General features: G+C 42.2%; 1 protein-coding gene across 3 annotated transcripts; it reads left to right on the forward strand.

The window, feature by feature from the left end:
• The first annotated feature begins 9540 nt into the window (after positions 1–9540).
• On the forward strand, positions 9541–12489 carry MRPS17 (mitochondrial ribosomal protein S17). 3 transcript variants are annotated; one of them, XM_047713669.1, is made up of 3 exons: positions 9541–9693; positions 10179–10318; positions 12063–12489. In XM_047713669.1, exons 2-3 carry the CDS (start codon positions 10196–10198, stop codon positions 12330–12332), a joined length of 393 nt encoding a protein of 130 aa, XP_047569625.1. In that variant the 5' UTR covers positions 9541–9693; positions 10179–10195; the 3' UTR covers positions 12333–12489. The 3 variants fall into 3 exon arrangements, with proteins under 3 accessions (XP_047569625.1, XP_047569626.1, XP_047569627.1); XM_047713670.1 differs by having other exon boundaries at positions 9559–9674; XM_047713671.1 differs by lacking the exon at positions 9541–9693 and adding an exon at positions 9815–10092.
• The last annotated feature ends 295 nt before the right edge of the window (positions 12490–12784 follow it).

The raw sequence follows: 12784 nt of genomic DNA on the forward strand, positions 1-12784 counted from the left end.
AAAGATCTAGTAGGCCATTTGTGGAAAACTTGCAATAAAAAGACAACCTAATTGGGGCACCTGGGTGGCTCAGTCAGTTAAGTGTCTGCCTTTGGCTCAGCTCATGGATCCCAGGGTCCTGGGATAGAGTCCTGCATCAGACTCCCTGCTCACCAGGAGTCTGCTCCTCCCTGTCCCTCTGCTCCCTCCCCACTGGCTCAGGCTCTCATTTGTTCTCTCTCTCTCTCTCTCTCAAATAAAAATATTTTTGAAAAGACAACCTAATTAAAAAAAAAGACAACCTAATTGAAAATGAGCAAAAAATCTGAATAGACACTTCTCCAGGAAGACATAAAAATGTCCAGTAAACACATGAAAAGATACTCAACATCATTAACCATTGAGGAAATGCAAATCAAAATGCAAATCAAAAAGATGAGATACCACTTCAAAACCTCTTATATGGCTACAACCAAAATAATAGCAAGTGTTGGGGAGGACAGTGGGAGAAATTGAAATGTTCAGGCACTGCTGTTAGAAATGTAAATTGGTGCAGCTGCTTTGGAAGAGTCTGGCAGTTCTTCAAAACGATAAATGTGGAGTTACATCTGACAGGTAATTCTCCTAGGTATATCCCCAAGAAAAATAAAAACATGTATCTGTACAAAATTTACATTCATAGCATTATTCATAATAGGCCAAAAGCAGAAACAGCCCAAATATCCAATAACTAATGAATGGATAAACAAAATGTGCTATATACATAAAGCAGAATAGTATTCAATGATAAAAAGGAAATAAGTACTGATCTATAGCACAATATGGATGGATCTAGAGAACATTATCCTAATAAAAAGAGACACTTAGACCAGTAGAACAGAATGGAATTCCTAGAAGTATATGACACATAGGCAACAAATTTTCAATGAAGTTGCCAGAGTATACAATGGGGAAATATAACCTCTTCAATAAATGGTGTTAGGGAAACTAAGTGAACATATGTACAGAATAAAATTGGGGATGCCTGGGTGGCTCAGTCAGTTAAGCCGCTGCCTTCTGCTCAGGTCATGATCCCAGAGTCCTGAGATAGAGTCCAGCATCAGGCTTCTTGCTCAGCGGGGAACCTGCTTCTCTCTCTCCCCCCCCCCCCCGCCTGCCTCTCTGCCTTCTTGCTCTCTCTCTCTCTCTCTCTGATAATAAATAAATAAATAAATAAATAAATAAATAAAATCTTTGAATGGTTATTTTACACCAGACTACAGTGTGTAAAAAATAGCAGCACAAAATGGATTAGAAACTTAAGCATATGACCCCAAATCATAAAATTTCTAGAAGATAACATAACAGAGAATCTCCTTGACATGGTCTTGTCAACAGTTTTTTTTTTTAAATGACACCAAAAGCCCAGAAAACAAAAGCAAAAGTAAACAAGTCGACTCATTAACTTTGCAGAGCAAAGGGATAAAAATAATAATAATAATAATTAAAAAGTAACCTAGAAATGGGAGATAGTATTTTCAAATCATGTATCCAATAACAGGTTAATATCCAAAATATATAAGAATCTCCTACAAGTAAATAGCAAAGTAACAAATAACTCAAATTTTAATGGGCAAAGGAAAATGGGATGGAGAGGGTTCAAGATGGCAGCACAGAAAGATCCTGATTCACCTCCTTTCATTGATAAAAGAAACCTAAAACTACACATGGAACAAAGGAAGCCTAAAGCCAGCAGAAGGAAGGAAATAATAAAAATTAGAGCAGAAATAAATGTTATAGAAACCAAAAAATCAATAGAACAGATCAATGAAACCACCAGCTGCCCCTTTGGAAAAAAAATAAAATTGATAAACCTCTAGCCAGACTTATCAAAAAGAGAAGAGAAAGGACCCAAATAAATAAAATCACAAATGCAAGTGGATAAACAACAACCACCACAGACATACAAACAAGTACAAGAGAATATTATGAGAAACAATATGCTACAAACTGGACAACCTGGAAGAAATGGATAAATTCCTAAAAACATAAAAACTACCAAAATTGAGAGGCACCTGGGTGGCTCAGTGGGTTAAAGCCTCTGCCTTCGGCTCAGGTCATGATCCCAGAGTCCTGGGATCAAGCCCCACATCAGGCTCTCTGCTCAGCGGGGAGCCTGCTTCCTCCTCTCTCTCTGCCTGCCTTTCTGCCTGCTTGTGATCTCTGTCTGTCAAATTAAAAAAAAACTACCAAAATTGAAATAAGAAGAAACAAAATTTGAACAGACTGGTAACCAGTTAAGAAATTGAATCAGTGGGGCGCCTGGGTGGCTCAGTGGTTAAGCCGCTGCCTTCGGCTCAGGTCATGATCTCAGGGTCCTGGGATCGAGCCCCGCATCGGGCTCTCTGCTCTGCGGGGAGCCTGCTTCCTCCCCTCTCTCTGCCTGCCTCTCTTTCTGCTTGTGATCTCTCTCTCTCTGTCAAATAAATAAATAAAATCTTTTTTAAAAAAAAAAGAGAAATTGAATCAGTAATCAAAAACTCCCAACTAACAAAAGTCCAGGACCAGATGGCTTCATGGGCGAATTCTACCACACATTTAAAGGTGAGTTAATGCCTATTCTTCTAAAACTATCCCAAAAAATTGAAAAGGAAGGAAAACTTCCAAATATATTCTGTAGGCCATCATTACCCTGATAACAAAACCAGATAAAGATACCACTAAAAAAGAGAACTACAGACCAATATCTGTGATGAACATAGTTGCAAATGTTCTCAATAAAATACTGGCAAACTGAATCCAGCAATACATGTAAAGCATTCACCATGATCGGGTGGGACTTATTCCTGAACTACAAGTGTGGTTCAATTATTAACAAAGCAATCAACATGATACATCACATTAATAAAAGAAAAGATAAGAACCATATGATCCTCTCATTAGATGTGGAAAAGGCATTTGACAAAGTACAACATCCATTTATGATCAAAAACCCTCAAGGAAATAGGTTTAGAGGGAACATACCTCCACAGAATAAAGGTCATATATGAAAAACCCATGGCTAATATCATCCTCAATGGGAAAAAAGCTGAGAGCTTTCCCTCTACAGTCAGGAACAAGACAGAGATGTCCACTCTAACCACTATTATTTAACATAGTACTGGAAGTCCTAGCCACTGAAATCAGATAATAAAAAGAAATAAAAGGCATCCAAGTCAACAAGGAAGAAATCTAACTTTCATTATTTGTAGATGACATCATACTCCATGTAGAAAACCTGAAAGAGGGAACCTGGGTGCCTCAGTCAGTTAAGCATCTGCCCTTGGCTCAAGTCATAATCCCAGAGTCCTAGAATCAAACCACATCAGGCTCCCTGCTCAGTGGGGAGACTACTTCTCCTTCTCCCTCTGACAGCACCCTCCCCACACCGCTTATGCTCTCCTACCCATGCTCTGTCAAATCAATAAAATCTCTGGAAGGAAAAAAAATCTCTGGAAGGAAGGAAAGAAGGGAAGGAGGGAGGGAGAAAGGAAGAACGGGAGGAAGGAAGGAAGAGAGGAAGGGTGGAAGGAAGGGAGGAAGGAAGGAAACCTGAAAAAATCCACCAAAAACCTGCTAGAATGATAAATGAATGCAGTAAAGTCACAGGATACAAAATCAATGTTCAGAAATCTATTGCATTACTGTACACCAATAATGAAGCAGTAGAAAGAGAAATTTAAGAAACCAATCCCGTTTACAATCACACCAAAAACAATAAGATACCTAAGAATAAACCTAACCAAAGAGAGGTGAAAGACTTGTGCTCTGAAAGCTATGAAAACACTGATGAAAGAAATTGAAGCCAAGACTGAGAAATGAAAAGACATTCCATGCTCATAGATTGGAAGAACAAATATTGTTAAAACATTTATACTACCCAAAGCATCTACAGATTTAATGCAATCCCTATCAAAACACGAAAAACATTTTTCACAGAGCTAGAGCACATAATCCTAAAATCTGTATGGACCCAAAGAAGACCCTCAAGAGCCAAAGAGACCTTGAAAAAGAAAAGCAAACTGGAGGAATCACAATTCCAGACTTCAAGTTATATTACAAAGTTGTAGTGATCAAGACAGTATGATACTGGCACAAAAAATAGACGCATAGATCAATGGAACAGAATAGAAAACCCATATGAACCCATAAATGTGTGGTCAACTAATCTTTAAGATTTATTTACTTACTTACTTACTTACTTATTTACTTATTTGACAAACAGAGATCACACGTAGGCAGAGACTCAGGCAGAGAGAGAGAGAGGAGGAAGCAGGCTCCCCATGGAGCAGAGAGCCCAATGTGGGGCTCGATCTCAGGACCCTGGGACCATGACCTGAGCAGAAGGCAGAGGCTGTAACCCACTGAGCCACCCAGGTGCCCCTGGTCAACTAATCTTTGACAAAGAATATCCAAAGACAGGCTCTTCAACAAATGGTGTTGAGAAAACTGGAGAACAGCATACAAAAGAATGAAACTGGACCACTTTCTTACACCATACATAAAAGTAAATTCAAAATGGATGAAAGATCTAAATGTGAGACCTGAAGCCATAAAAATTCTAGAAGAGAACACAGGCAGTAAATTCTTTGACATCGGCCATAGGAACTTCTTTATAGATATGTCTCCTGAGGCAAGGAAAACAAAAGCAAAAATAAACTTCATCAAAATAGAAAGCTTCTGCACAGCAAAGGAAACAGTCAACAAAACTAAAAGGCAACCTATGGAATGGGAGAAGATATTTTCAAATGACATATTGGATGAAGGGTTAGTATCCAAAATATGTGAAGAACTTATAAAACCTAATGCCCAATAAATGAATAATCCAATTCAAAAAAGGACGGAAGACATGAACAGACATTTTTCCAAAGAAGACATACAGATGGGCAACATACACATGAAAAGATGCTCAACATCAGTCAGCATCAGGGAAATGCAAATCAAAACCACAATGAGGCATTACCTCACTCCTGTCAGAACAGCTAAAATCAACAACACATAAAACAACAGGTGTTGATGAGGATGTGAAAAAAGGGGAACCCTCCTGAACTGCTGATCAGAATGCAAACTGATGCAGCCATTCTGGAAAACAGTGTGCTGGTGGAGTTTCCTCAAAAAGTTAAAAATAGAGCTACCCTATCAGCCAGCAATTGCACCACTAGGTATTTACCCAAAGAATACAAAAATACTAATCCAAAGGGATACATGCACCCCAATGTTTATAGCAACATTATCTGAAATAGCCAAATTATGGAAATAGCCCAAGTGTCCATCAACTGATGAATGGATAAGGAAGATGTGAGATTATATATTACTCAGCCATAAAGAAGAAGGAAATCTCACCATTCACAATGACACAGATGGAGCTAGAGAGTATAAACAAAATAAGTTACTCAGAGAAAGACAAATACCCTATGATTTCTCTCCTCTGTGGAATTTAAGAAACAAAACAAATAAGCAAAGAAAAAAGAGAGAGAAGCTAACCAAGAATCAGACTCTGAACTATAGAGAACAAACTGATGGTTATCAGAGGGGAGGTGGGGAGAGGCACTAAATAGGCGATGGGATTAAGGACTGCACTTGAGATGAGCACCAGGTGTAGTATGGAAGGTGTGGAACCACTATATCGTACACGTGAAATGACTATTACACTCTATGTGAACTAACTGAAATTTAGCTAAGAACTTTGAAAAATAAAATGTGTACAACTTAGTCTAATGATGATGCAGAGATATGAAAGAATTAACATCCACTTCAGAGATATGATAGAAAATAGAGTGTGGCTGGTTTACAATAATATAAAATGAGTGGACCACATAACCATAAAATAAAATCTGTAAAAATGTGAGATAAGCAAACCTACATACAGAAGTGATTTTCAAATACTAAAAAGGTTTTATAACTGTGCTGGAAAATTTTGACATAAATAATGCTGGATTGTCTAAAAAGGAAATGCCAGATAGAACAGAGATTAAAGGGAGTGGGGAGAGAAACAATAACATGTTCTAAGGCTATAAAAAATACACTTTTGCCAAGGATTAACAAAATAATAGATTATAAATTAATTAATCATCTGAAAAATTCCTATGTATTTCAAGGTCTTAAAAGGGTACAAATATATACATTTTTAACCTATGCAAAATCTAAATTCTTCAAGAACTTCCAGAAAGAAATAATTACAAAGTAAAGAAGAGAAACTATAAAGGAAGGAAGGAGAAAATGGAAGAAGGGAGGAAGAGAAAGAAGAAAGGTAGGATAAAAAGAATTTCTTTGTAATGAAGAAAGACTAGAATCTCAGGATAAAAGGATTCACTAAACTTGGCTTATGCAAGAAGCTAAGAGTATAACTGGAGCATAGTGGCTAACAGGGTGATGAATGTAAATTGAGATGGAGAAGTAAACAAAAGATATTTACGGCAGCTACTTTGCAATACTTAACCCAACTTCCACTCCCAATCCCCTTTCTCATTTGCCTGCTTCCAATACAGAGGTAAAGATGCTGTACACACATCTTCCCAGCCTTTCTTAAAACTGAGGCTTTAATAGATGGTCATATGGCACAGTTCTGGTGAAGCAGACATAAGCAGAAGTTTTTGCTTCCCTGATAAAAAGCCAGATGGGCTGATGCTGCCCTTGCTCCTCCTCTATGCCATGATACTCAGTGTGCTTCCTGGTACTACCACAGCCATCTTGCACCCATGAGGTAACAAGCCAAAGCACTGAGGATAGCAGATAAAAGATAGAAAGCACATGACTCCTTGATGACATTGTTGAGATCCTCACTAGACCTGGACTGCAAACCTCTCAACACCTTGTTTCATGATGTGACACCACCCCTAAGAACTTCTATTTGTTTACCTGACTGATAGGCAGACATTCACCAAAAGCACTCCCAAATGGTACAACCCCGTAGGCCCTTTAAGGATCTTGAAATGTATTCAAGTGCAATGGGAAGCAGTCAGGGTTTTGTTTTGTTTTTTCAATTTTTATTTATTCATTTGAGAGAGAGAGAGAGAGAGAACACAAGCAGGGGAGGGGCAGAGGGAGAATAGACTCCCCACTGAGCAGGGAGCCCGACCCGGGACTGGATCCCAGAACCCTGAGATCATGACCTGAGCTGAAGGCAGATACTTAACCATCTAAGCCACTCAGGCACCCATATATAGGGTTTTTAAACAAGGAAATGTCATGATCCAATGTGCATATTCTGACTGCTATGTAGAGAAAAACAAGAACGGAAGCAAAGAATTAAAGGATGGCAGTTGCATTTGTCTAAGTCAGGAATGATGGTGGCTTGGGTTAGTGGAGATGGAGAGAAATAGACAATAAATATTTGGGAAGTAGAAATGACAATACTCATAAAAGAAGAGAAGAGAGTGTAACCCAAGATGCGCCTGACTAATTGAGTGCATGATGATGCCTTTGAGAAAAGGAGGCGGAGTAAGGTTGAGGGACAAGGAGCTCAGTTGTGGACATGTTAAGGTTTTGCCACACTTGCACACACTCTTACCTCCTCTCTGTCCCCTTGCCTCACATGACCAATTTCCTAATCACTTCTCCAACCCACCTTCTTTCTTCCATTCCCACTGCTTCAATTTAGGTTTTCACCATCCCCTGACAAAGCATCTAGCCTCCAATCTCCCCAACATCTCTCCTCTCTTCCACACTCCTACCACGATGATGTTGAAGGCTAGCAAAACTATTCATATCTCTCAAAGGCTTCTCATCATTTAGAACAAAAAGTGAGGTCAGGCACTTAACAAGGTAGAGGCCTATCTCTGACCAATTTCTATCCCTGCCATTCTTTTCCTGTATCAGCCTCCTGCTCATCATACTGTCTCTCACACCCCAGCACCCCTGCACATGCTCTCCTTTCTGCCTCAAATGCCCTTCCCAAATCCCATGTCCCTCTCCTCTCAAGCTATACAGCCTCTGGTCAAGGGCTATGTATTGATCAAGTCTTCTCTCTCCACAAAAGTATGCATTCCTTTCTCAAGATTCCCATAATGTACAATTGTTTTACACTTCTTTCTTTTTTTTTTAATTTTTACTTTTTTTTTAATTTCTTTTGGGTGTTCCAGAATTCATTGTTTATGCACCACACCCAGTGCTCCATGCAACATGTGCCCTCCTTAATACCCACCACCAGGCTCACCCACCCCTCCAAAACCCCCAGTTTGTTTCTCAGAGTTCATAGTCTCTCATGGTTTGTCTCCCCCTCCAGTTTCCCCCAACTCACTTTTCATCTCCATCTCCCAGTGACCTCCTTGTTATTCCTTATGCTCCACAAATAAGCAAAACCATATGATAATTGACTTATTTCACTCAGCATAATCTCCTCCAGTCCCATCCCTTCTGATGGAGGCATAATACTCCATGGTGTATATGGACCACATCTTCCTTATCCATTAGTCCACTGAAGGGAATCTTGGTTCTTTCCACAGTTTGGCGACTGTGGCCATTGCTGCCATGAACATTGCGGTACAGATGGCCCTTCTTTTCACTCCATCTGTATCTTTGGGGTAAATACCCAGCAGTGCAATTGCAGGGTCATAGGGTGGCTCTGTTTTTAATTTCTTAAGGAATCTCCACACCGTTTAGCCATCAGGGAGATTCAAATCAAAACCGCACTGAGATACCACCTTACACCAGTGAGAATGGCCAAAATCAACAAGACAGGAAACAACGTGTGTTGGCGAGGATGTGGAGAAAGGGGAACCCTCTTATACTGTCGGAATACACTTCTTTCTTTACTCACCTGTCCCTACTAGACTGTGGGCTTTTTGAGAGCAGGAGTCTTCTTTATTTCATCTTTTTGCCTCGCACAGAATCTAAGAGGTGTTCTTTACCAGTTTGCTAAGAAAGAAGTGAGTGTTGGACAGACTAACGTATGGGAGAATTCTTATTTTCTGTCTTCCCTCACCAGTCGCTAAGATGTTTCAATGGTTAAAGACAGGATTCCATACCCATATTTTGGCCCTCATATTGTCTGTGCCAGTAGCTATTGTTTTCCGTTTCTCTTAATTTCCTCATACATTCCCAGTTCTCCGTCCCTCTGAGAAGGCGCCGTCAAGCAGCTCATGGCCCATGGAGCTCCTTCGTCACTGTCGCAGGTATGTATGTGCCAACGCTGGACTTCTCTCCGTCTCATAGATATTGAGAAATAACGTGTAAAATCAAACTGGGCACAAAAACCTACAGTGTTTCTTTAAAGCAGCTGTGGGGCTAGAATGCTTAGGTCTCATCATTTAGCAGTGTCCAATGTCCGGTGTTTAATGAATGAACGAGGTTCCTCTGATCTGAAAGGCCTTGTCCAAGCCTGGGAGCTCGGCGGAAAAAGAGGAAACCGGATGGAGTAGTTAAAGGAAAGGCCGAAATCCTCCACGCTCCAGCAGCACCACGCGGGAACAAGGCGCAGGTACAAGTCCCCAGTTGACCCACTGTCCGCGGTTCCCTTTAAGGGAAGTGGGCGGAGCCACGCCTTTACCCCGCCCATGGCCGATGGGACACGCGACCAATGAGAGGAGCCGTCGTGCAAGGACATGACGTCATCACGCTGCGGTTCGCTCTCCCGCTGGCCTACAGCACCACGCGCGGGGAAAGCGGAGCGGTGGGACGAGCGCGGTTTGTGTCCTGCGGCTGCAGTGGGTGAATCCGGAGGAGGAGGACGCCGTCCGGTGAGAGCCTGGAGGCGAGGCGAGTGCCTGACCCCGGAGTAGTGCGGGGCGGGAGGGTCAGTCACCCCAGCGTACCCCAGGCCCGGCGGACGGACCCAGCGTTGGCCAAGAAAGTCCCCAGCGGAGGTGCCCTCCCGGGGGCGGGGACGTCCCGGCCGTCTGGGCCTTGCGCGCGAGCGCGGGGCCGGCGCCTTCAGGGACAGGCACGCCCAGCGGAAGGAACGAAATCGGGGACGCCGCGACCGCGCACCTCAAAGCGCTGCTGTGGCGGGAGCCTGTTCTCGCTCCCGTTGAGCACGGAGAGACTGGGGCCTGGGCTAAAACGCCGGCTCCGTCAACGGTGTGAAGGTGGAAGGTTGGGGGAAGGAGACGGAACGCAAGCGTCTGAAGTGGCGATTCCGGAAGGCCGACAAGAGATGTTTCTGAACTTCGGCAGTTCTAGCAACAAAATTCAGTGTGTGAGCCCAACAGCCCGCACATTAAACTTCGGAATTTGTTTTGCAGGTGACCAAAGCCACGTGATGTCAATAGTTCGTTCGTCCGTCCACGCCAAGTGGATCGTGGGGAAGGTGATTGGAACAGCAATGCAAAAAACAGCCAAAGTGAGAGTGACCAGGCTCGTTTTGGATCCCTATTTATTAAAGGTGAGGGATGTCCTTTTTCAGAAGACACTGGTAAATCACAGCATGTTGTGGGTTCTGAGCAGAGAAACGGTTCCGCCAGGACAGGTGCCCTGGGCATCCGCTGTGAGCCAGACACTGTGCTGATCTGTGGGTATAACGAAGTGAATTGATCGTGGTCCATTCTCAATTCCGTGGACACATAGAGTTAATTTTAACTGGGTCTGATAACTCCTATAGTCATTCGTATGCAAAGTACTGGGAGCAGAGAGCAGGACACCTGTTATCTTCCCACATGGGTGAAGGAGGGCCTCCTCAGTTAAGAGACATTGGGGCTGAATCACAGAAAGGCTTTTATCCAAAGGACCAGGTTTGGGGGAGTCATTCTGGCCATGGTGAGTGGTTTATGGAAGTTCTTTTAGCCATTAAAGGGCATGACATTGGGCAGGAACAACAAGTAGTTTGGCAAGATCAAGCCCAGAGCTTGACCCCCATAGGCACTGACTGTTGATGAGTGAATGGAAGGACACTGGGAGCTGGACTGAGAGAGGTCTTGGATGTCGTGTTGTTGGATTTCATCCTATAGGCAAAGGAAGGCAGACTTGGAGACATAGGGTGAGGACTGGATGTAAGGAAGTGGATAAGAAGGCTTTTGCAAAAGTCTAGAACTGGATATAAGGACCTAAACAGTCCTTGGAGTAATGCAAATGGAGCGGGAAAAGTAGATTTCAGAAAAAAATAGAGTCTTTGATTTGTTAGAAGTGCAAGGAAGCGAGAGAAAGTGCCAGGGATGGCTCTGCATTCAAGGTTGGGAATACAGGGAGGTAGAAATGCTCTTTGCTATCTAGGATGAAAAACACAGGAGCAGAGGTGACAGGGTGTTTTGGTTTTTAAAGATTTTATTTGAGAGAGTGCGCCCAGGAAGGTGGAGGGGTAGAGGGAGAGGCAGGGAGCCTGATGCAGGACTCATTCCCAGGACTCTGGGATCATGACCTGAGCCAAAAACAGACACTTAACCGACTGAGCCACCCAGGTGCCTCAGAGGTGACAGAGTTGAGGGAAGGGGACACCAAGTGGGTTAGGGAGCAAATAAAGTGGTCTTTTATTAACAATAATAACATAGGAGCAAGCAGGAGACTGACAGCATGGTTATTGTCGTGAGAGAATACCTTAGCTTGAATATTGACTCTTGTTTACTAGCTGTGCCCGTTGCCTTACTCCAGACCTGTTTTCTCACATGTAGAATGAGAATACCTTCTGTAGCGAGGTTGTTGATGGCCATCTGTGGCTCGATCTGTAGTTTGAGCCACACATGGAGCTAAGTGTTTTTTGTGTATTATAGCATTTCATTCTCGGGATAACTTTAGAGATGCAGATATTGGAGCCTCATTTTTTGCTGGAGGAGAAAAAAAAAAACTAAGCTTGGAATGATAAGTGACTTCCCCAGATCACATAGCTAGTAGTGAAAGTAGCATGTTTATAGGCTGGAGAGAAGGCTCCACTAGGAAGGAAGAGTTTAAATAAGAGTAAAGAATGATGATGATTGATAGACCAAGGATACTGAAGGTAATAGGCTGGAGAGCTCAGGGACATGATCCACTCTAGAATTTAGCTGTTTTTCCAGAAATTAAGCAGGTAATTTTTGTATTAGTGTATTATTTTTTCCCCCAAGTCCCAGCTTGTTTTCCGTGCATCATTTTTCATATTCTATACTGTATTGTCAGATCACAGATGGGAACTACTGTTTTGTTCCCCCTTTTTTCAACAGTATTTTAATAAACGAAAAACCTACTTTGCCCACGATGCTCTTCAGCAGTGCACAGTTGGGGATATCGTGCTTCTCAAAGCTCTACCTGTTCCACGAACAAAGCACGTGAAACATGAACTGGCCGAGATCATTTTCAAAGTTGGACGAGTCATAGATCCAGTGACTGGAAAACCCTGTGCAGGAACTACCTACCTGGAAAGCCCAGTCAGCTTAGAAACCACCTGCCTACCCAAAAATCTGGAAGAACTCAGTAGCTCTTCAGCACAGTGAAGGAGGATTGGAAGAAGGAGCCAAAGGGAAAGATTGATAAGTTTGCTTTATGGAAAAAGAAATTTTTCTAAGTTTCATTACAAACTGTCTAATTTCTCTCCCAGTATTTATGGAATAGTTAAAAGTAAATGAAGTAAAGGCCGTTAAAATTTTTCATAAAAGTTTAAGGTCATGTTTTAAATTTCCTTTTCAGTGGACATACTTTCCTCTTAGAGTAAGTGTGCCTAGCAGTCCCCTGCATTGTTTTATAAGCTCACTGTGTTAGAAGGTGTCCTTTTTTTTTTTTCATTCAAAGGAATCTTGACTTTATCTTAGAATCTTTATTTGGGGAGGAAATATCTTTTGATAAAAAACAGATAAGACTGGGCGCTTGGGTGTCTCAGTGGGTTAAGCCGCTGCCTTCGGCTCAGGTCATGATCTCAGGGTCCTGGGATCGAGTCCCGCATCGGGCT

The sequence above is a fragment of the Lutra lutra genome, chromosome 18 (assembly GCF_902655055.1).
Source record: "Lutra lutra chromosome 18, mLutLut1.2, whole genome shotgun sequence".
Lineage (NCBI taxonomy): Eukaryota > Metazoa > Chordata > Mammalia > Carnivora > Mustelidae > Lutra > Lutra lutra.

Coding starts and splice junctions, on each gene's coding strand:
- MRPS17 (XM_047713669.1), top strand. CDS start 10,196: ATGTCAATAGTTCGTTCGTCCGTCCACGCCAAGTGGATCGTGGGGAAG. Junction 10,319..12,062: donor TGGATCCCTATTTATTAAAG/GTGAGGGATGTC, acceptor TTTTTTCAACAG/TATTTTAATAAACGAAAAAC.